Consider the following 21,186-nt stretch of genomic DNA (forward strand, 5'->3'; position numbering starts at 1 on the left):
ACCGAAGGCGGTAAAGTGAGACTCTGTCTCTAAAAAAAAAAACTTGGTATATTTTGCTACATAAAAATGAAAATAAAATCGCTGTTTTCAGACAAACAGAAGGTAAATGTAAACTAAAACCTGGGAAATAGGGCGGCGCCTGTGGCTCAGTCGGTAAGGCGCTGGCCCCATATACGGAGGGTGGCGGGTTCAAACCCGGCCCCGGCTGAACTGCAACCAAAAAAAAAAAAAATAGCCAGGCGTTGTGGCGGGCGCCTGTAGTCCCAGCTACTCGGGAAGCTGAGGCAAGAGAATCGCTTAAGCCCAGGGGTTGGAAGTTGCTGTGAGCTGTGTGATGCCATGGCACTCTACCGAGGGCCATAAAGTGAGAATCTGTCTCTACAAAAAAAAAAAAAAAACAAAAAAAACTGGGAAATACATTTATGATAAGTAGGACAAAAGTCAATTCCCTTAATGTATAGTGAAATATGTAAGTCAATTAAAAAAACACACAAGACTGTGCCAATGTTGGTTACACTCTGGAAGGCATTCTCCTCCACTCCCCTCCTTTCTGATTTGCTGTGAACAGTGTGTGCTCAGTCCCGGGAGATGGGCCATGATTAGTCGATGCCTAATATCTCGATCCTGTTTCTTACTTTCTCAATTTCCTTGGAGCTAAGGGTGGGCATATGACTTTGTTCTGAGCAATGAGACATAAAGGAGACATGCTGGGAAAACATCTCCAAAAGCTTTTAATTCTATTATAAAAGGCATTCTATTCTATTCTTGGATATATACAAAAGATATAGTAGTAGACTCCATTGTTTCCACCTTCTTTCTGCCTTAAACAAGGATGTGATGTCTGGAGCTGTTGTAGCCATCTTGCATTGCAAACGATCTTGACTTTTAAAAAGTTTAATTTCACGGCAGCGCCTGTGGCTCAAGGAGTAGGGTGCCGGTCCCATATTCTGGAGGTGGCAGGTTCAAACCCATCCCCGCCCAAAAAAAAACACAAGAAAAAGAAAAAAAAGAAAAAAGTTTAATTTCACTATAACCACACCATTAGGAATTTGATCAAGGACAAAATTTTTTCTTGCAAAGTCAGCACAGACTTTTTAAAAATAATAACATTGGCTCAGCGCCTGTAGTCAGCGGCTAGGGTGCCAGCCACATACACCAGAGCAGGTGGGTTCGAATGCAGCCTGGGCCTGCCAAACAACAATGACAACTACAACAAAAAATAGGCGGGCGTTGTGGTGGGCGCCTGTAGTCCCAGCTACTTGGGAGGCTGAGGCAAGAGAATCACTTACGCCCAAGAGTTTGAGGTTGCTGTGAGCTGTGACACCACAGCATACTACCGAGGGCGACATAGTGAGACTCTGTCTAAAAAAAAAAAAAAATAGAAAAACTGAGGCAAGAAGATCACTTGAGCCTGAGTCGGAGGTTGCTGTGAGCTATGAGGCCATGGCACTTCACCTAGGGTGATAGCTTGAGACTCTGTCTCAGAAAAATAAAAATAAAAATAACACTGTCCAGCTTGGAAAAGATATGATAAAATAGGGGCTTTCCCACACTGCTCGTCAAGGTAATTTGGTAGAACATTTTTGGAAGGCAATTTGGTAACATGTAACAAGAATTTAGAAAACACTTATATTATTTAACTAATGGGTCTATTTTTTGGAATTTGCCCTTGAGATAATTTAATTAAGGATGGAACAAAAAAATGTTTCCTAGTGTTTTTAACACAGCAATAAGAAACAAATTTTAGGCCAGGCACGGTGGATCGTGCCTGCAATCCTAACACTCTGGGACACTAAGGCAGGTGGATCACTTGAGCTCAGGAATTCACGACCAGCCTGACAAGAGTGAGACCCCGACTCTAAAAGTAGCTAGGTGTTGTAGCTAGCACCTGCAGTCCATTACTCAGGAGGCTGAGGCAAAAGGATAGCTTGAGACCAAGACTTGGAGGTTGCTGTGAGCTATGATTCCACAGCACTCTACCAAGGGCAACAAAGTGAGACTCCGTTTCAAAAAGAAAGAGAGAGAGAGAGAAACAAATAAGAAGAAAAAAAATCAAATGGCAAAAATATTGGAATGGTTACTCAATTATAAAATGTGTACAGTAGTAGTATACAACCACAAAAATAATGTTGACTCTGAGTCTTTAATTTGGAGGGGTTACTTTTATGTAAAATTGATAAATATTTAGCAAGACTGAAAAATAAAAATTGTAAAAAGGCACAAATGACCAATATTAGGAATGAAAGAGGAGCTATAAATTACATAACCTCAGACAGTAAAAGAATAATAAGTGAATAAAGTGAGTATCATAAACAACTTTATGTACATAAATCTGACAACCCCAATAAAATAGATCCATTTCCCAAAACCACAACCAATCAAACTCACCCATGATGAATAGCCTTATGTCTATTAAAGAAATTGAATTCATAGTTAAAAGCCTTTCAAAAAAGAAACTTTCAGTTTCACATGGTTTTATTGGTGGATTTTACCAAACATTTAAGGAAGAAGTAATACCAATGCTACACAATCTTTTCCACAAAAAGAAAACACTTCCTGAGTTACCCCGACACTAAAACCAGACAAAGATAGTATACCAAAAAATAAAACTGTGTATCAGCATTCCTCAGGAACCCAGATGCAAAAATCCTCAACAAAACATTAGCAAATGGAGTAAAAGCATTAAAAAGCAATATGCCACAATCAAGTAGAATTTTCCTGAGAAAACCAGTGTTTTCTCAGTGTACTGGTTTTCTATAGCTGCCATAACAAAGTACGATAAACCGAGGGACATGAACAACGGAAATGTTCCGTCTTACAGTTCTGGAGGCTACGATCAAGCTGTTGGGGGGGCCATGCTCTCTCTGAAGGTGCTAGGGGAGAATCTGTCCCAGGCTTCTCTCAGATTGTAGTAGTTCCTTGGCTTGGCAGTGTGAGCCCAGTCTATCAGTCTCTGTGTTCAAATATTTCCCTTTTTAATAAGGACTTTGGTCATATTAGAATAGGGTTCACTCTAACGACCTCCTTTTAACTTGATAACTTCTAAAAAGAGTGTTTTACCAAATAAGATCACAGTTTAGGGTACTGCAAATTAAAACTCTAATATGTCTTTTTTAAAGGATATAGTTCAATCTGCAACTGTGTAAAGCTGGTTTGATATTTTAAGATTAATTACTATAAATAACTATATCAACAATCTAAAGAAAAACCACAGTAATATTAACTGATACAGAAAAAGCATTTGATAGAAGTCAACATACGGGCGGCGCCTGTGGCTCAGTGGGTAGGGCGCCAGCCCCATATGCCGAGGGTGGCGGGTTCAAACCCAGCCCCGGCCAAACTGCAACAAAAAAATAGCCGGGCGTTGTGGCGGGCACCTGTAGTCCCAGCTGCTCGGGAGGCTGAGGCAAGAGAATCGCGTAAGCCCAAGAGTTAAGAGGTTGCTGTGAGCCGTGTGACACCACGGCACTCTACCCGAGGGCGGTACAGTGAGACTCTGTCTCTACAACAAAAAAAAAAGAAGTCAACATACATTCCTGATAAAAACTCTCAGCAAGCAAGAAATGGAACCTGAGCAAAGGCACCTACAAAAAAATCTATAGATAACATCATACTTAATAGTGAAAGACTGAATGGTCAGTAACAAGGCAAGGATGTACAATTTCAACACTCCCACTCAACATCATGCTTGAGGTCTTTGTCAGTATTAAGCAAGGAAAAGAAATAAAAGGCATACATATTAGAAAGCCAAAAATAAAACTGTCTTGTGTGGCCTCAGGAGCTCATGCCAGTAAGCCCAACGCTTTGAGAACCAAGGCTGGAGGATTGCTTAAGCCCAGGAGTTAGAGAGCAGCCTAGGTAAAAATCCCATCTCTAAAAAACATTTAAAAAACACAACTGTCCCAATTTTAAGATGACATGATTGGCTACATAAAAAAATCACCCCCCCAAAAATCTACCCACCTCAAAATGTAATAACATCGTAGAGCTATAAAGTGAGTTTAGCTAAGTAGTAGGATACAAGACCAATACACGAAAATCAATTATCTTTCTCTTTACTATCAATGAGCAATTACAAACTAAAATTTAAAAAGTTATGTGGAAAAACAAAGTAACTATAAAAAAAGCAATTTTTAAAAAGAAATGTAAATTTTAAAATGAAATTGTAGAAATCATACTACTTGATGTTAAGATCTATGATAAAGCCATAGTAATCAAGATGGTATAGGATTTGTGAAGGAAAAGACATATAAATCAATGGAACATAACGGAGTCCAGAAATAGACTCTAAAAATATCATAAATTTATTTTACAAAGGCATAAAAGCAACTCAGTGAAGGACAGTCTTTCAACAAATGGTGTCGGGATAATCAGGCATCCACAGACAAAAATAAAATAAACTGCAATCTAAACCTCACACTTTACATAAAAATTATTTCAGAGTGGATTGATGTAAGACAGAAAACTATAAAAAGAAATGATGAGAGAAAATCTTGGTAATCTAGGTTTATGCAGAGCATTCTTAAAATACTACCAAAAGCATGATTCATAAAAGAAAAAAAGATATATTGAATTTTATCAAAATGAAAACATGTTGCTCTGCACAGCCACTATAAGAGAATTAGAAGACAAATTACAGATGGGGAGAAAATGTTTGCAAACCCTATATTCAGCAAAGGACTTATACCCGGGATATATAAAGAATTCTGAAGATTCAATAGTAAGAAAATAACCCAATTAATAACACACAAAAGATTTTAACAGATACTTGACCAAAGTGAATGTGTGTATATAGAAGGCAAATAGGCACATGAAAACTTGTTCATAGTCACTAGTCATTAGGGAAATGCAAATTAAGACATGATGAGGCTCTCTCCCCTCCTCTCTCTTCTCTCTTTCTCTCTCTTTCTGTCTCTCTCAGTCTCTCCTCTCTCCCCCTCTCCCTTTCCTCTCTCTCTCTTCCCCCCCCACTTTTCTCTCCTTGGTGCTGCTCTGCAGCCTCCCTCCCTCGCCAATGAAAACCTTTTATATAAAAAAAAAAAAAAGACATGATGAGATACCACTACAAACCTATTATTGAAAATATCAAATGCTGGCAAGATTGAAATGCTACTATGTAACTATCTAAAGGATGTGTCCCTCCCCCAAGCTCATATGCTGAATTCTTACTCTCAAGGTGATGGTATCAAGAGATGGGGCCTTTGGGAGGTGATTAAATCAAGAGGGCTCTGCCCTCAGGAATGGGATTAGTGCCCTTATTTTTTTAGTTTTTGAGACAGGGTCTTGCTGTTGTTCAGGCTAGAGTGCAGTGGCATCATCATAGCTCACAGCAACCTCAAACTCCTGGGTTCAGGTGATTATCCTGTCTCAGCCTCCTGAGCAGCTGGGACTACAGGTGCATGCCACCACACCTCCTAATTTTTCTATTTTTTGTAGACATGAGATCACACTATATTGCTCAGGCTGCTTTGGAACTCCTGGCCTCAAGCCATTCTCCCAGCTCAGCCTCCTAAAGTGCTAGGACTACAGACATGAGCCACCACGCCCTGCCTAGGTCTTTATAAAATAGGCCTAAGAGGGCTTCTGCCATGTGAGGACACAGAAGTGCCATCTATGAGAAATGGGCCTTCACCAGTCACTGAATCTACTGGTGCCTTAATCTTGGACTTCCCGGGCTCCAGAACTGTAAGCAATAGATTTCTGTGACCTGTCCAAGGCATTTTGTTATAGCAGCCCAAATGACTAAAGCAAAGATCGGAGTGCTCATATGCTGCCGGTAGGAATGCAAAATGGTACAGACAGGAAAACAGTTTGACGGTTTCTTATAAATTTAACATATGGTCCAGCAATTCCACTCCTAGTAAAAAAATTTATGCAAAAATATGTACCTGGATTTTTATAGCATCACTATTCAATATCACCAAAACCTGGAAACAATGCAAAATCCTTTAGCAAGTGAATGGATAAACAAATTGTGGAACATTTATACAATGACACACTAGTCAGCAGCATAAAGGAACGGATTATTGATACAACAGCCTACATGAATCTCGAAGGCATTTTGCTGAACTAAAGAAGCCATTCGCAAAAGCTAATACACTCTACACTTCCATATATATCACATTCTTAAGTCTATACTTTCAGGGATCATCTCTATAGTTCATTACTTAGCATTCTTCAAAAGATGAAACTACAGTGAAGCAGAGAACAGCAGTTACTAGGCTGTTACTCTCATCCCCATCCCCTTACTCCTTCATCTGCTGTTAAGTGTGCTGTTTTAAAGCTGAAACCAAGGCAAACTTGACCAACATAAAAAAATCGCTTGACAAATCATAAAAACCTTTTGTCGGGAGCAAGGAACTTGGATCATTGTAGGTCCGATTTTCTCTTTCATTGTTAGAAAGCCTACCGCACAGTGGAATGAGGAAGCTGGCTCTTGCAGTAAGCCAAACTAATATTCAAAGTACAGCCTTTAATAGGGTAATTGGCAATGTCAAATATCTCAAATATCATAGTTTGTACTGGTAACTAACTGCAGATAAACAGACCTGAAGGAAGGTGAAGGAGAGAATCCACCCACGTGTGTGAAAGACAATGCCTCTGCAAGGTTCTCAGCCACTTTGTCAGGTTAAGAAGCAAATATGCCAGAAGTGAAGGAAAACATTTTCCTACTCACCTTAACCTGACCTCCCTCTCATCCAGCTGTGGTTCTAGGTTTAATACCATCTGTGCTAATGAGGAAGGAAAGTATTTTCTGATTAGCCTTACTTGGACCTTCTTTTGTCCTTTACCTAGTTTCCCCAGATCTATCTCTGTTCTCTACACGGCAGTAAGTAAAGTACCATCTAACTAGGTATTGGGTACTAGATAATCCTTAAGATAATCCTTCACCACAAGGAATCAAGGCTAATGTACCAATTTCCCCAGGTACACCCAAACATAATAAAGAAAATGACAAGGGCAGGCTCGGTGTAGGTAGCACGGTGGCTATGGCGCCAGCCACGTACACTGAAACTGGCAGGTTCCAACCCAGCCCAGGTGAGCTAAAAAACAACAATGGCAACTGCAACAAAAAAACATAGCCAGGCATTGTGCCTGGCACCTGTAGTCCAGCTACTTGGGAGGCTGAGGCAAGAGAATCACTTGAGTCCAAGAGTTTGAGGTTGCTGTGAGCTGTAACGCCACAGCACTCTACGGAGGGCGACATAGTGAGCCTCTGTCTCCAAAAAAAAAAAAAAAAGAAAAAGAAAAGAAAAAAGAAAATGACAAGGGCAGAAAACACAGTTACCCCCCCCTTTTTTAAATTTTTAATTTCACTTTGTTCATTCTTCTTCTTTTGAATATTTTTCTGTTTGTTTCTTTTCTTTTTTTTTTTTACTGTTCTTCCTTTGGCAATTCTCTTTCCCTTTTGCCTCCCCAGTAGCTGGGATTATAGACGCCCACTACAACGCCCGGCTGTTTTTGGTGTTAGTAGAGACGGGGTTTCACTCTGGCTCACTCCTGCTCATACTGGTCTCCAACCTCCGAGCTCAGGCAATCCACCTGCCTCAACCTCCCAAAGCGCTGGGACTACAGGTGTGAGCCACCGTGCCCGGCCATTAAAGAAGTTATTCTAAAACACATTTATGAAGATAAAAAATAAAAACATTCCATATTTCTGGGTGGCGCCTGTGGCTCAGTGAGCAAGGCGCCGGCCCCATATACCGAGGGAGGCGGTTCAAACCCAGCCCCGGCCAAACTGCAACAAAAAAATAGCCGGGCATTGAGGCGGGCGCCTGTAGTCCCAGCTACTCGGGAGGCTGAGGCAGGAGAATCGCCTAAGCCCAGGAGTTGGAGTTTGCTGTGAGCTGTGTGACGCCACGGCACCCTACCGAGGGCAATAAAGTGAAACTCTGTCTCTGCAAAAAAAAAAAATTTCATATTTCTTTTTTTTTTTTTTTTTTTTATTTTTGGCCGGGGCTGGACTTGAACCCGCCACCTCCGGCATATGGGACCGGCGCCCTACCCGTTGAGCCACAGGCACTGCCCCCAAAATTTCATATTTCTTATCAAAAGAAATAGTCATCATTGCATTTTTAAGAAAAAATACATAACTGTGAGAAATAAAAGAGTAAAAGTCCCTTTATATATCATTCCCCAGAGATAAAAATTTTGACAGTTTGATGTATATCCTCACAAAATGCACATGTGCATTTTTTAACAAATGATTACTGGCATTTTTTTCTATATAGACAGATAGTACTCGTAGTTCCCTAATATCCATCATGCCATTTTCCTCAGTAATAACACACCCAACTTTTAGTTAGGCAAAATGACTATCTTGAGTGGTGTGTTTTTAAAATTTTCATTGTCAATAGAAATAGCAAGAGTTTTAAAGTGAATAGATCTCAGTCTTGGTTTTGTTACAAGCTACAATGACCCCTATCTTGGACTTCAGGGGGAAGGACTGTACAGTGAGGGTGTGCAGATGGAGTTTCCAAATCTGACATTCCCAGCAGTATTATCTCAAGCTTGTTACTTATCGCTCTAAGCTTCCTCTGTAAAATAGAGATAAAAATATACCTTAACTCATCAAATTGTTGTGAGAATTGAATGAGATAATATACATAAAGAGCTGAGCATAAAGCAAGTGCCCAACAGATGTCCGCTACTATTACAGTTGTTCCGATTATTAGCTTTTGAAAAAGATAAAAATATTTTATTAAGAAGACTGCAGTGGCAATCCCAACAACAACAAAAATAAACAAATGGGACTTAATTAAGCTGAAAACCTTCCCCACAGCTAAGGATACAACAATTAAAGCAAATAGACAACCTTCGGAATGGGGAAAGATATTTGCATGGTATGAATCTGACAAACAGCTGATAACTAGAATCTACAGAGAACTCAAATTCATCAACAAAAAAGAGCAAACAATCCCATCTGTCGCTGGACAAGAAATTTGAACAGAACCTTCTCTGAGGAAGACAGATGAATGGCTAACAAACGTGAAAAAACGCTCATCGTCCCTAATCAGCAGAGAAATGCAAATCAAAACCACCCTGGGATATTACCTAACCCTAGTGAGAACAGTGCACACCACAAAGTTTCAAAGTTGCAGATGCTGGCGCAGACGTGGAGAGAGGGGAACACTTTTACACTATTGGTGGGACTGCAAACTAATACAGCTTCTCTGGAAAGAAGTATGGAGAATCCTCAAAGCACTCAAAATAGACCTTCCATTTGATCCTGCAATCCAATTAATAGGAATCTAGTCAGAAGAAAAAAAAATCATTTTATCATAAGGACATTGGAACTAGATTGTTTATGGCAGTTCAATTTACAATTGCCAGGATGTGGAAACAACCTAAATGCCCACCAACCCAGGAATGGATTAACAAGTATATGTATACTGTGGACTACTATTCAGCCATAAAAAGATGAAGACTTTACATCTTTTGTATTAACCTGAGTCGAGTTGGAGAACATTCTTCTTAGTAAAGTATCACGAGAATGGAAATGGAAATATCCAATGTCCTCAATACTAATCTAATATAAAGCTATTAGACCATCTAATACACACCCACACAAGAGAAAAACTCAATTCAAGATGAGGGAGGGGGAAGGAGGGTCAGGGAGGAGGGGAAGAGGGAAGGGGTTTGGTGTGCTCCGATGTACTAGGCACAATGTGGGGATATAAGGCACACCTCCTGGGGGTGGGACAAAACTACAACAACAATGCAAACATTGTAACCTAATTCTCTATACTCCAAATCAAATTTATTTATTTATTTATTTTTGAGACACAGTCTCAAGCTGTCACTCTGGGTAGAGTGCCGTAGCGTCACAGCTCACAGCAACCTCAAACTCTTGGGCTTAAATGATTCTCTTGCCTCAGCCTCCTAAGTAGCTGGGACTACAGGCGCCTGGCTATTTTTGTTGTTGTTGTTTCAGTTGTGGTTGTTGTTTTAGCTGGCCCGGGCCAGGTTCGAACCCGCCAGCCTCAGTGTATGTGGCTGGCGCTCTACCCACTGAGCTACGGGATGCCACCTTAACCTGAAATTTAAAAAAGAAAGAAACAGATAAAAATACCTGTGTTGTCAGCTTTAGGACGAGGATAAAAACAAACAGAAATAAAAGACGCTAAAAGCTAAAAGAGTTACATAATGTCACAAAGCTCAAAAAGAACATAGCTGCCCAGCCTTGAGATGGGGAACTATCTGATTATAAGAGTAGCTCTGTGTATTACTGGCCCATGGAGACCAATCCCAGGAGCAACTAAACAGGTGACTGTATCCGGGAGAAAGTTCTCCCCTCAGTTTAAAGGAATTAAGCAATTGTTGTTGGAAAGGATAGACACCTCAAATGATGTTAATATAGCAGAACACTCAAGCCTGTTGGCAGGCCTGTGACTTCAGGCATTGTTTTCTTATGGTCCCTTTTATGGGCCATCTAGGGCTGCTTACGGGTAAGCTACATTTACAGGAACACTTCATTTTACAGGTTCTACCACTAACAAACCACTTTTATAGACTGCAGCCATTTGAGGACAGAATCTGTTTTATCCCCTGCTGTATTCTCCGGGCCAACCACGGTGTTTGGCTTATGGTAAAAGCCAATCTATAGACATCCAAGGTACCATGAAACTATCTCTTACCTGGAGGCAAATTTCACAGGCTGGGCAAGGAGAGGGAAGGCAGAAAGTCTGGGAGAGACAGGAGCTTGTGTATCTGGCTTCTTTTAATATCTGCAGGGCACTGCAGCTTCCACCAGCCACAGTCCCCTTCAGAATCGTGGCACAGCTTCATGGCACAATTGGAAACACTGAATTATGGAAAATTTCCTGGGCTGTAATCTTGGCATGGGGGAAAGATGGTCTAAATCTAGGCATGCTTATTTAAAATTGATTACCCTCGGCACTGTAACATTTTATATTGTGTACATTTTCTGCAACAGGAAAAATAAACATTTTTGATGTATCCATGAGCTACCAAAATGACATAATCTTTCAGTACTCTTGGAGTTCCATTCACGAGACCTAGTAGTGGAGCTTGGGTCAGGGGAGATAATGTAATTGTGGTTTTCAAAGACTATAAAAAAGTAAGATGCTTTTCAGATTATACAGTATATATATATGTTTATTTGTGTTTATATGGAAACAAATATGTGTATATGTATATAGATACGATGTGTATATATACATACATATATATGTATACAGTAGAACCTCCATCATTAACTACTCCACTACATTGACCACCTCCTTAAGTTGACCTATTTTCTTTTTTTTTTTTTTTGAGACAGGCAACAGTCTAACTATGTTGCCCTCAGTAGAGTGCTCTGGCATCACAGCTCACAGCAACCTCAAACTCTTGGGTTTACTAGATTCTCTTGCCTCAGCCTCCCAAGTAGCTGGGACTATAGGTGCCTGCTACAATGCCTGGCTATTTTTTGGTTGTTGTTGTCATTGTCATTTGGCAGGCCCGGGCTAGGTTCAAACCGGCCAGCTTCAGTATATGTGGCTGGTGCCCTTGCCTTTGAGCTACAGGCACTGAGCCAAGTTGATCTATTTTCATAGACTAGATGCACCATATCTACATAGAGTAGGCCTCGTTCCTTATGTTGACCACCTCCATATGTTGACCAGTTTATGACTGGTCTCTTGGGTGGTCAACTTATAGAGGTTCCATGGTTTATGGAAAGAATTCCGGTTTTGGAGCCAGATCTGAGTTCAAATTCTACCACTTAAGAGCTATGTGAACTTGGGCAAGTTCCTTAAACTTGATAAGCTTCAGTTTCCCTTCTGTAAAAAACCATTAATAATAGTCACCTTAAGGAATGGTTATGAAGATTATTTAATACTTGTGGGATAGACCTGGATTTGAATTCTAGCCCTACCACTTAACTTGGACAAAATACTCAACCTTTGTAAATCTTTTCCTTCTCTGTGAAATGGGAATTAAAGTGTATACCTAATGAAGTTATTGGGAGGATAAATTAAATCTGTATAACATATTTAGTACAGGGCCTAGTATACAGTAAGGGCTCAATAAATGTTAGCTATTATTATTATCGCAATAAATTCCTATTATACAAAAAAGGAACACTTAATCAATGCTGGTGTGGCCTTCTCCTTCACCTAATCTCCTACTAATGAGAAATGTCCGAGAATTGGACAAGTGGGTCATGGAGAAGGCATGCCTTTATAGGTATTGCAGATTGCTCATCAAAAGTCTTATAGTCAACTTAAACAATTCCACTAACAATACGTAGAATTTATCCATTTCACTCCAACCTTCACCCATAGTATCTTGTTACTTTAAAGGGGCAACATGGTTTGTTAAGGTTACTTCAATTTCATTTATTACTCTGAGGGTGAATATTTTCCCATCTGCTTTGTTTACAGTTTGGCTATCTTCCGGCATGAATGAGTTAGTTCTATCTTTTGCCTATTTATCAATTTGAATCTTGGTGTTTTCTCAAAATTTGAATACACTCTTTATATATAAAAACATTAATTATTATATTTAATTCAAATACTTTCCCAGTAACCTGGAGCCTCAGAAGTCTGGTATAGATAAGAAGAGAGCAAAGAAAAGTTCTGAGTGCACAGAAGCATTTCTGCTGTCACCTGCAGGGTGAACTCATCTCCTCTCACAGCTTTATCCTTTCACTTGTTTTTATTTTTGTTAGAAATGGGGTATCTTATTATGTTGCCCAGGCTGGACTCAAACTCCTGGGCTCAAGCAATCCTCCCACCTCAGGGTCCTCAGCAATTATAGGCATAGTCGAAGCTTTAACTCCCTTTCTGAACGTCTCTGGAGTTTAGACTGTAGTTTTATCTATTGCTAGCCATAGGATACCTGGATTTCTTTTTAGTTGTCTTATAGATATCTCAGACCTATAATAAACAAAAGTGAACTCGTCAGCTCAGCGCCTGTAGCTCTAGTGGCTAAGGTGCCAGCCTCATACACCAGAGCTGGCGGGTTTGAATCCAGCCCCGGCCTACCAAACAACAATGACAACTGCAACCAAAAAGAGCTGGGCGATGTGGCAGGCACCTGTAGTCCCAGCCAGGGAGGCTGAGGCAACAGAAGCCTCCTGAGGCTTAAGCCAGGAGTAGGAGGTTACTATGAACTGTGATGCCATGGCACTCTACCCAGGGCGACAGCTTGAGACTCTGTCTCAAAAAAAAAAAAAAAAAGTGAACTCGTCAGTTGTTCCACAACCAGCTAACTCTCCAAACTTCTCCATTTGGTCCTTTATTATCCTAGTTAAGAGATCTCGAGGCCATTTTTCTTTTTTTCTTTACATTTTTTTTATTTTTATTATTTTTATTTATTTACTTTTTATTGTTGGGGATTCATCCAGGGTACAGTAAGCCAGGTTACACTGATTGCAATTGTTAGGCAAAGTCCCTCTTGCAATCAAGTCTTGCCCCCATAAAGTGTGACACACACCAAGGCCCCATCCCCCTCCCTCCGTCCCTCTTTCTGCTTTTCCTCCCCCCCAACCTTAATTGTCATTAATTGTCCTCATATCAAAATTGAGTACATAGAATTCATGCTTCTCCATTCTTGTGATGCTTTACTAAGAATTATGTCTTCCACTTCCATCCAGGTTAATACGAAGGATGTAAAGTCTCCATTTTTTTTAATAGCTGAATAGTATTCCATGGTGTACATATACCACGGTTTGTTAATCCATTCCTGGGTTGGTGTTTTTTTATTGTTAAATCATAGCTGTGTACATTATTGCAATCAAGGGGTACAATGTGCTGGTTTCATATACAATCTGAAATATTCTCATCAAACTGTTCAACATAGCCTTCATGGCATTTGCTTAGTTATTGTATGTAGACATTTGTATTCTGCATTTAGTAACTTTCACCTGTACCCATTCTAAGATGCACCTACCCTCCCTCCACCCTAACCTCCACCCCCTTCCCCTTCCTTGGCCTTTTCCTCATAGTCTTGTGCTATAGTTGTCTTTTTTCTTTTCTTTTTTTTACAGAGACAGAGTCTCACTTTGTAGCCCTTAGTAGAGTGCTGTGGTGTCACAGCTCACAGCAACCTCCAGCTCCGGGCTTAGGCAATTCTCTCCTAAGCCTCCCAGTGGCTGGGACCATCGGTGCCTGCCACAACGCCCGGCTATTTTTTTGTTGCGGTTTGGCTGGGGCAGGGTTTGAACCCACCACCCTCGGTATATGGGGTGGGTGCCCTACTCACTGAGCCACAGGCGCTGTGCTTGAAGCCATTTTTCAACATACTGTGGTAAAAAGACCTCCCAGAGTATTTCAGACAGTCCTGTTGAACTGTCTCCAAAAATTATTCTGTTGAATTGTAAGTCATGTATGCTAATTTTTCATTTGGAAAATATGATCACACTTATCAAGAAAATAAGGAGAAGCAGCCGCCAAGTTAACATGTTATCTCAAGCCCTTTCTCCATGTCAGTATCTCCTACTGAAACCCATGCATGTGAGCCTGAAGCGGGTAAGGGGAACAATCCTATGGAGACTGCAATCCAGACAGTGGGTATTTAATAGTGGAAGCCAAGAATTAAGGCAGGGGAACTATTAGAAATCATTGCCTTGGGCATTTGGTTCAAGCATCTACTTTCCTTAAATTATTTTTATATTTTAATGGTGGAATTTTTCAAATTTCTTGGGTAATAACATATTTTTTTAATAGTTTAATATTACAATATTGATTTTGTCTTAGCATTATGGCTTTTTCTGTGGATGCTTCAGCAGAAAATGAGCACCATGAAATCAGAACACATGATTTCTGCTTTGATGCTTTGATGTCCCTCTGATGCCTACACCAGTGGCTTTACCACCTCTGTGCAGATCCAGGTCCATCTAAAGTCAGCTGAGGTGCCCACCATGAGCTGCCATAGAGAAAGCACATAGCAAGCATTGGTCAAACATAAAAAGTCAAAATTTCCTTGAATAAAAATTAAAATGAATTGCCCAACGCCTGGCTATTTTTAGCGACAGGGGTCTTGCTCTTGTTCAGCTGCTCTTGAACTCCTGAGTTGGAGTGATCCGCCCGCCTGGGCCTCCGAGTGCTAGGATTACAGGCCGGTGGCTCTATCACTTTTCCAAGACCTTACTTTCTGAGAAGCCAACTTGATAACATACTAAGTGGAAGCTTCCTCCCTCTTGTATTTTCTAATTCTCTCCTCAATTTCCCCCAATATACATATGCAATGGGTCACTGAAGAAGTCCCATCCACTTCAGAGACAAGAAACACCTCCAATAGCCTACACTGAAAAGAAGAGTTTTTTAGCGCCTTTGGAATGTATGTGTCAAACTCCAGGCATTTCTTAAGTCCCCTTCCCAGGGTCGGGTGTCCCTGCGTGTGGTGCATGTGTGGGTACACGCACGTGGCTGTGTGTGGGTGTGGACATACTGTTCTCGAGAAGGCACACTTTTTACACTGGGGGGAATGATGAGGCCTATTTTTCTAAAGGCGGAGTATAAGGGTGTGAAATCCACACCATCAGACTTTAAATATCCATTCCTCCCCCAAAGAGTCGTGCCGAGGGGAGAAGAACCAAGATAGGCTGTGGAACCAGCATATTCTAATTACTTCTGCAAACATCAGCTAGGATTTCTCAATTTGAAGACGGTCCTTGAGGGATTTTTTTCATTTTTATTTTTGGAGGTAGGAGGTGGGCAGGCAGGGCTATCTGGAAATAACTGGGAACCTGGAACTCACATCACTGAACAATTAATAACAAACAAAATGGCTTTCTAAATTCCAATCAATTCCGCACATTGTGGCCTGAGAGTGCGGCCTTGGGTTCCCTTCCACAGTCACTTAAACAAGACCCAGAGGGGTCTATTCTAAGATTGATGAAAGAGTCTCTTTAATTCACTCCAGGACTTATCACACTTCCCTAGCAGAAAAACTCACTACCTGTGGCTCTGGATTTCATTTTTTCGTAACTAACCCCTCACCTACAGCAATGTATAGTAAGGTCGAGAGTGAAATTCCCTAGAAACTTCCTCCCCACAGCACCACACACAAGGAGACCCACTCATTCCAGCCAGTCTTACGTGTCCAAGTCCCATTCACACACACAAGCCTCTATTTGAAGCTCGAGCCTCAAAGTTCCTAGAGCACCTGCCCTAGGGGTGGGGACGTTTCTCCGCCCGTGAGATGGCAGCTGTCCCGGGCCTCACCGACTGTCCGGGTGGGGTGGACAGACGTCCCTGGGACCGAGGGGAAAGCGCGTTAGGCGCAGGCGGACACGTGTGATCGCGCAGGGGCGGCAGCCGGGACCCTCCGGCCCGCGCCCCTCCGGCCCGCGCCCCAGCCAGATCACAGGCCCTGAAACCGCCCAGGGACACCTGAGCGCAGCGCCGCTTCGCTCCGCAGCGCCCACAGCCCTTGGCTCACACGCGGCTCAGCGCCCTCGTGTGTCGCGGACCAAGGCGGGACAGCCTGCGGGACCCACTCGCGGAGAAATGCGCAGAAGAACGTGCCAGCACACAGTGTGAACCCAGACTCGCGACCGTGCCTGCCCGGCGTGGCGCGCGCGCCGAGCCCCGGGAGAGGCCCGCGGCGCAGACTCCCTGGGCCAGCGCGGTTCCCCCAGCAGGTGGCCGCGGAAGCCCCGCCGCCCCCGCGCACGCCCTGCTCGCCCGGAGTCGCCGACCCAGGCCTGGGGAAGAGAGGAAGGCGTTTGCTCTGTACCTGATCCTGTCCTTCTCTGCCCTCTGTAGCTTCTCGTTTCTTTCCAGCACCTGAAGGATCTTCCTGGCTTCTTCGTCATTTAAGAAACTGAAATCAAACCCCTGAGGAACTTTCGTCATTTTCTTTACGGTGTGGGAGTTACACTTAAGCTCCTGGGCGCCTCCTGTTACCATGGCATTTTTCAAGATAAAGAAGACTAGTTTCACGAACTTGATCCCACAGTCAAATAAGTCTGCCCCTTTGGAAATGTAAAACCACAAACTTGGGGAACGGCCCACACCTACACGGCTCATTTTGACAACACTATAATGACATGTTTCTCTCAACCTGTCCAACCGAGATGCAAAGAGAACGACTGAAAGGAGAGAGGGAACCAATCCCATTCCCAGGGAGGCGGGCCCTCTCTTTCCCCGCCCTTTCCTCCGCCGAGACTCCCCATCTGAATTGCTAAGCAAACAAGTCTACATAATTCTGTCTCTAAGTGAGACGTTAAGTGGTGGACCCAAGTGTTTGCTTTGGCTGTTGCTGTTTGCTCTAAGAACTTGAGCTTGACTGGTAGAAGGGGTGAAAAAGAAAGATTTATTACTAATCCTCCCTTTCAAATAATTAAAAACCCATAGGAAATAGAATTGCAAGTAGGAGCTTTAGAACTGGCAGGACAGTTACCCTATTTGAAAGACTCGGAAGAACCAAACAAACTCACTACACAGCTATCTGTGGACAGACATGACTGAAGGGCTGAAATCACTGTATCCTTGGAAATGAATTTTTTGCCAAGCGTCCCCATCCCTCAGACACTCCCAAGTTCCACTGCCCCACAGAAGTCATTCTCAGACTTTACGGGGAAAAAAAAAAAGAAAAAAAAACCCCGCAAAAACCAAATAGCTGTGATATTTTAGGAGAAGACGGTTCAGGGTGAAAGGATGGTAGAAAACACCTGTTAGATGTTTTCTGTAAGATTTTATTATTTCCTTAATCACCTCTTTTCAGAGAAGTAATACAAGTGCCACTTTCAAATACCTAATCTTCTGACTAAAGCAAAAGGTAATCCTGTGAAACTACAGAAATAGCTTTCCTGGGTGGCGCCTGTGGCTCAAGGAGTAGGGCGCCAGTCCCATATGCCAGAGGTGGTGGGTTCAAACCCAGCCCCGGCCAAAAATCACAAAAAAAGAAAAAAGAAATAGCTTTCCCTAGAAAGTCAAGTATTCTGCGATGTAATAAAGTATGACAGAAATTTCCAGAGACATTCATATATATATATACATTTCAAAAATTATCAAGGCTTTTTTACAGAAAACATGTTTTTTGGTTTCACATTCTACACAAAAATAACTTTGTCAGCTTTACTTTCTGCTCCATACATGCTTAATTTAATTATTTCTTATGTGGTAGTAATGATTACTAACATTTAAATTGTACTTTCATGGGTATCCTCTCTTTTCATGGCAATTGAAAAGATTTTGTAACTGTACAAAATGTCAAAAATTGCTTTTGGCTTCTGGGCCCTCTACCTAGCTTGATCATCATTATTTAAGACATGTTTAGGCAGCTAGCCATTCAAATAACCTTCCATGGGTGTGTGTTTGTTATGTGTATGAAACAGGAACCAGTTCTGTTTACTGATGTTGTAGAGCACACAAAACTCCTTTATAAATAGTTTCTGTGTTAATGATTGTGTTTTAGAAGTGTGTCTTGTATATGGTGTCTGATTTTTCTAGTATGTTCATTTATTCAGCATACATATAGGACTTTTTAAAGTTGGCACTGATGAGTTTTCACCCTGTTCCCAACGTAACAGTGAATTGATTTCAACCAACATATTTTGGTGCATATTACATGAAGACATCGTACACTGTGCACAGCATAGTTCTTGTTTTTAGGTAGTCCAGTGGGAAAGAGAAGGTAAACAGAAAAATGACTACATAACCAAGAAGAGAATAATAGAGAAAAGAAGAAAGTTTCTTGAGAGCACAAATGGTTCCAACTAAGTAAATCAGGAGAGAGAATATGGCATGGCTGGACATGAAGGGTCAGATTTCAACAGGCAGAAGCAGAGGTGGGCAGAAGGAGATGTATGAGTCTGTTTTCAGCAGGAGGAACAGTGTGTGGAATAGCAGAAGTACATTCTGGGAATCTTTTCATTTTCCTTCAACTCCTCTAATGGTCGGAGTCAGCAAAAACCTGGGAACTAGACATTACAGGGACATATAAGGATTACTAAGTGATTTGTTTTGGTTAAAGCATGCATTCTCAGTAGGGGCAAAATCTTCCCCTTTTACGTAGAAAGCACAGATATACAAACAGTACATTTCGTTAGGTAGATGATTACAAAAACAATTTTAAAGGAGACTCCTTAGAGGTTTAGAAACTCTGAGACAGAGCTTAGGACACATAAAGAGTAAATCAGGCTGAGATCTAACTATGAATGACATTCTAAAAAATTGACTGTGTAGCAACAAGAAAACAACACAGGTTTGGGAGTAATACAATGGAAACCTAACAGTTGGGAAGATCACCCTGCTGGCAGTAGATAAGGAAAAGGAGTGTGAAGATGGTGTTAGGAAACCATTATGTCCGAATGTTGGTGCAGGGAGAAGAGGACCCAACCCAAGGCAATGTAAGTAGAGTAGAAAAGAAGGTTGAAGTCCAAAGACTGGCTAGTAACTCATTAAACATGTGGTTAAGAAAGACACAGTCACAAAGATGATGCAAGATTTTTAGAGAAGTGTCTAAAAAAAGGACTATGTTTAATGGTATGAGAAACATAAGGATCATAAACAGGTGTTTGATTTTAGACATAAGGAGTTTGAGGTACTTGCAATTCAGCCACATGGTGGTACCCAGCTCAAGTGAAAATCATGGGACTGGAATTCTTGAAACAGGGATGGAGAAATACGTTTGGAAGTCACCTGCTCAAAGATGTTTGGCAAGACCCTGAGATAGCAAAGGAAGGGCAGGGAGCAGAGCTGAGTTCAGAACTTTAAACGTCCAGCCCTATCAGACAGCAACACCAAGGCATGCTTAAGCCCTGGGCTGTGGCACCACAGGGAATACTATTAAGAAACTTTCAGGCTCGGCACCTGTAGCTCAAGTGGCTAAGGCGCCAGCCATGTACACCAGATGTGGTGGGTTTGAATCCAGCCTGGGCCCACCAAACAACAATGAGAACTACAACCGAAAAATAGCTGGACGTTGTGGCGGGCACCTGTAATCCCAGCTACTTGGGAGCCTGAGGCAAGAGAATCTCTTAAGCCCAAGAGCTGGAGGTTGCTGTGAGCTGTGACGCCACAGCACTCTACCCAGGGCGACAGCTTGAGACTCCATCTCAAAAAAAAAAAAAAAGAAACTTTCATATTGAGGTTTTATATTGAGAAATTTATAAGATATTGGGGGTTGCCCTGAAGACCATATGGAATCATTTCTGTGGGGTAATAAACACAGTGCTCTTAAAGTAAAAATAATTTTCAAAGATTTGTTTTATGGGTTTATTCAGCCAGCGGCAAGCTGCTATTTTCAATCATAGTGTTGGTAACCCTGGCAATCTCTTGCCCAGACGCTTAGCTAAAGAGATACTCATCAGTTTGGTTTTTAATAGTAACAGCTAGACAGAAAGCAATAATCTGTAGAAATCTCCCATAAATCTCCTATCTTTTCCAGTTTGTTGGCTAAATTCCCAGCGCAGGGCTTAATTTTGTTTCCTCCTTAGTGGTCAGTTAGACAAGAGAAATGCTGGTCATGTAACCGAGTGTTTGAATTTTTGCCATTTAAAGTCACCTATGAACCCAGCAGGCCACTGAGAAGCAAGTCTGTGGCCTGGGGGTAATCTCTTCACAGAGGAGTCTTTGACTCTTCTCCCTGGATGATCCAAATGGCTTCTCTCTGAACAGCAGATTATGGGTGATTTTGGGTGGTAGCTTTCAGTTAAACAAATAAATAAATAGGGTGGCATCTGTGGCTCAAAGGAGTAAGGTGCCGGCCCCATATATTGGAGGTGGCGGGTTGAAACCTGGCCCCGGCCAAAAACTACCAAACAAACAAACAAAAAGGAACAAATAAATAAATACAAGTCAGCTTGAATATAAGACGTTAGTAACAGGTCTTTATTAGTAAATAAGAGACATAAAACTGAGAGGGGAGTTTGCACAGTTGTTCATTTCAGTTTTCACTATTCTAACTGTTGTAACTACTAGCAAATAGCTTTACAAATCTGGTAGAAAATTCCCTTTTTGGTTGCCTCTGAGGCTTCAGTCCTATATCCACAATCACAAAATAAGGACTCCATGAAGAACAGCAGCTTAACATCCCTAAACTTTGGCTTTTTTACACATCTAAAATGAAGATCACAATAGAACCAAACTTTTAAGTGAAAACTCAGTGAGATGATGATGCACATAAAGCAATTAAAAGGGTAACATAAGCATAGTTAATGTTCAATAAATTTAAAAAGGTAACATTTTATTTGATTACAAAATTAAGACCAGGCTGGGCTCAGTGGCTCAC

The 21,186-nt window shown here is 41.5% G+C and overlaps 1 protein-coding gene and 1 pseudogene across 3 annotated transcripts in view; one reads left to right on the forward strand and one right to left on the reverse strand.

The window, feature by feature from the left end:
* EXPH5 (exophilin 5) overlaps positions 1–16,975 on the reverse strand; it is an 87,779-nt gene extending 70,804 nt beyond the window's left edge. For all 3 annotated transcript variants that reach the window (XM_053594809.1, XM_053594811.1, XM_053594808.1), the window contains exon 1: positions 16,687–16,975. In XM_053594809.1, coding sequence (XP_053450784.1) covers positions 16,687–16,859 — 173 coding nt within the window. In that variant the 5' untranslated portion in view covers positions 16,860–16,975. The remainder of the gene's footprint in view (positions 1–16,686) is intronic.
* On the forward strand, positions 6,129–6,261 carry LOC128589278 (uncharacterized; annotated as a pseudogene).
* Positions 16,976–21,186: the final 4,211 nt, after the last annotated feature.

Source organism: Nycticebus coucang, chromosome 6, assembly GCF_027406575.1.
Source record: "Nycticebus coucang isolate mNycCou1 chromosome 6, mNycCou1.pri, whole genome shotgun sequence".
Classification (NCBI taxonomy): domain Eukaryota; kingdom Metazoa; phylum Chordata; class Mammalia; order Primates; family Lorisidae; genus Nycticebus; species Nycticebus coucang.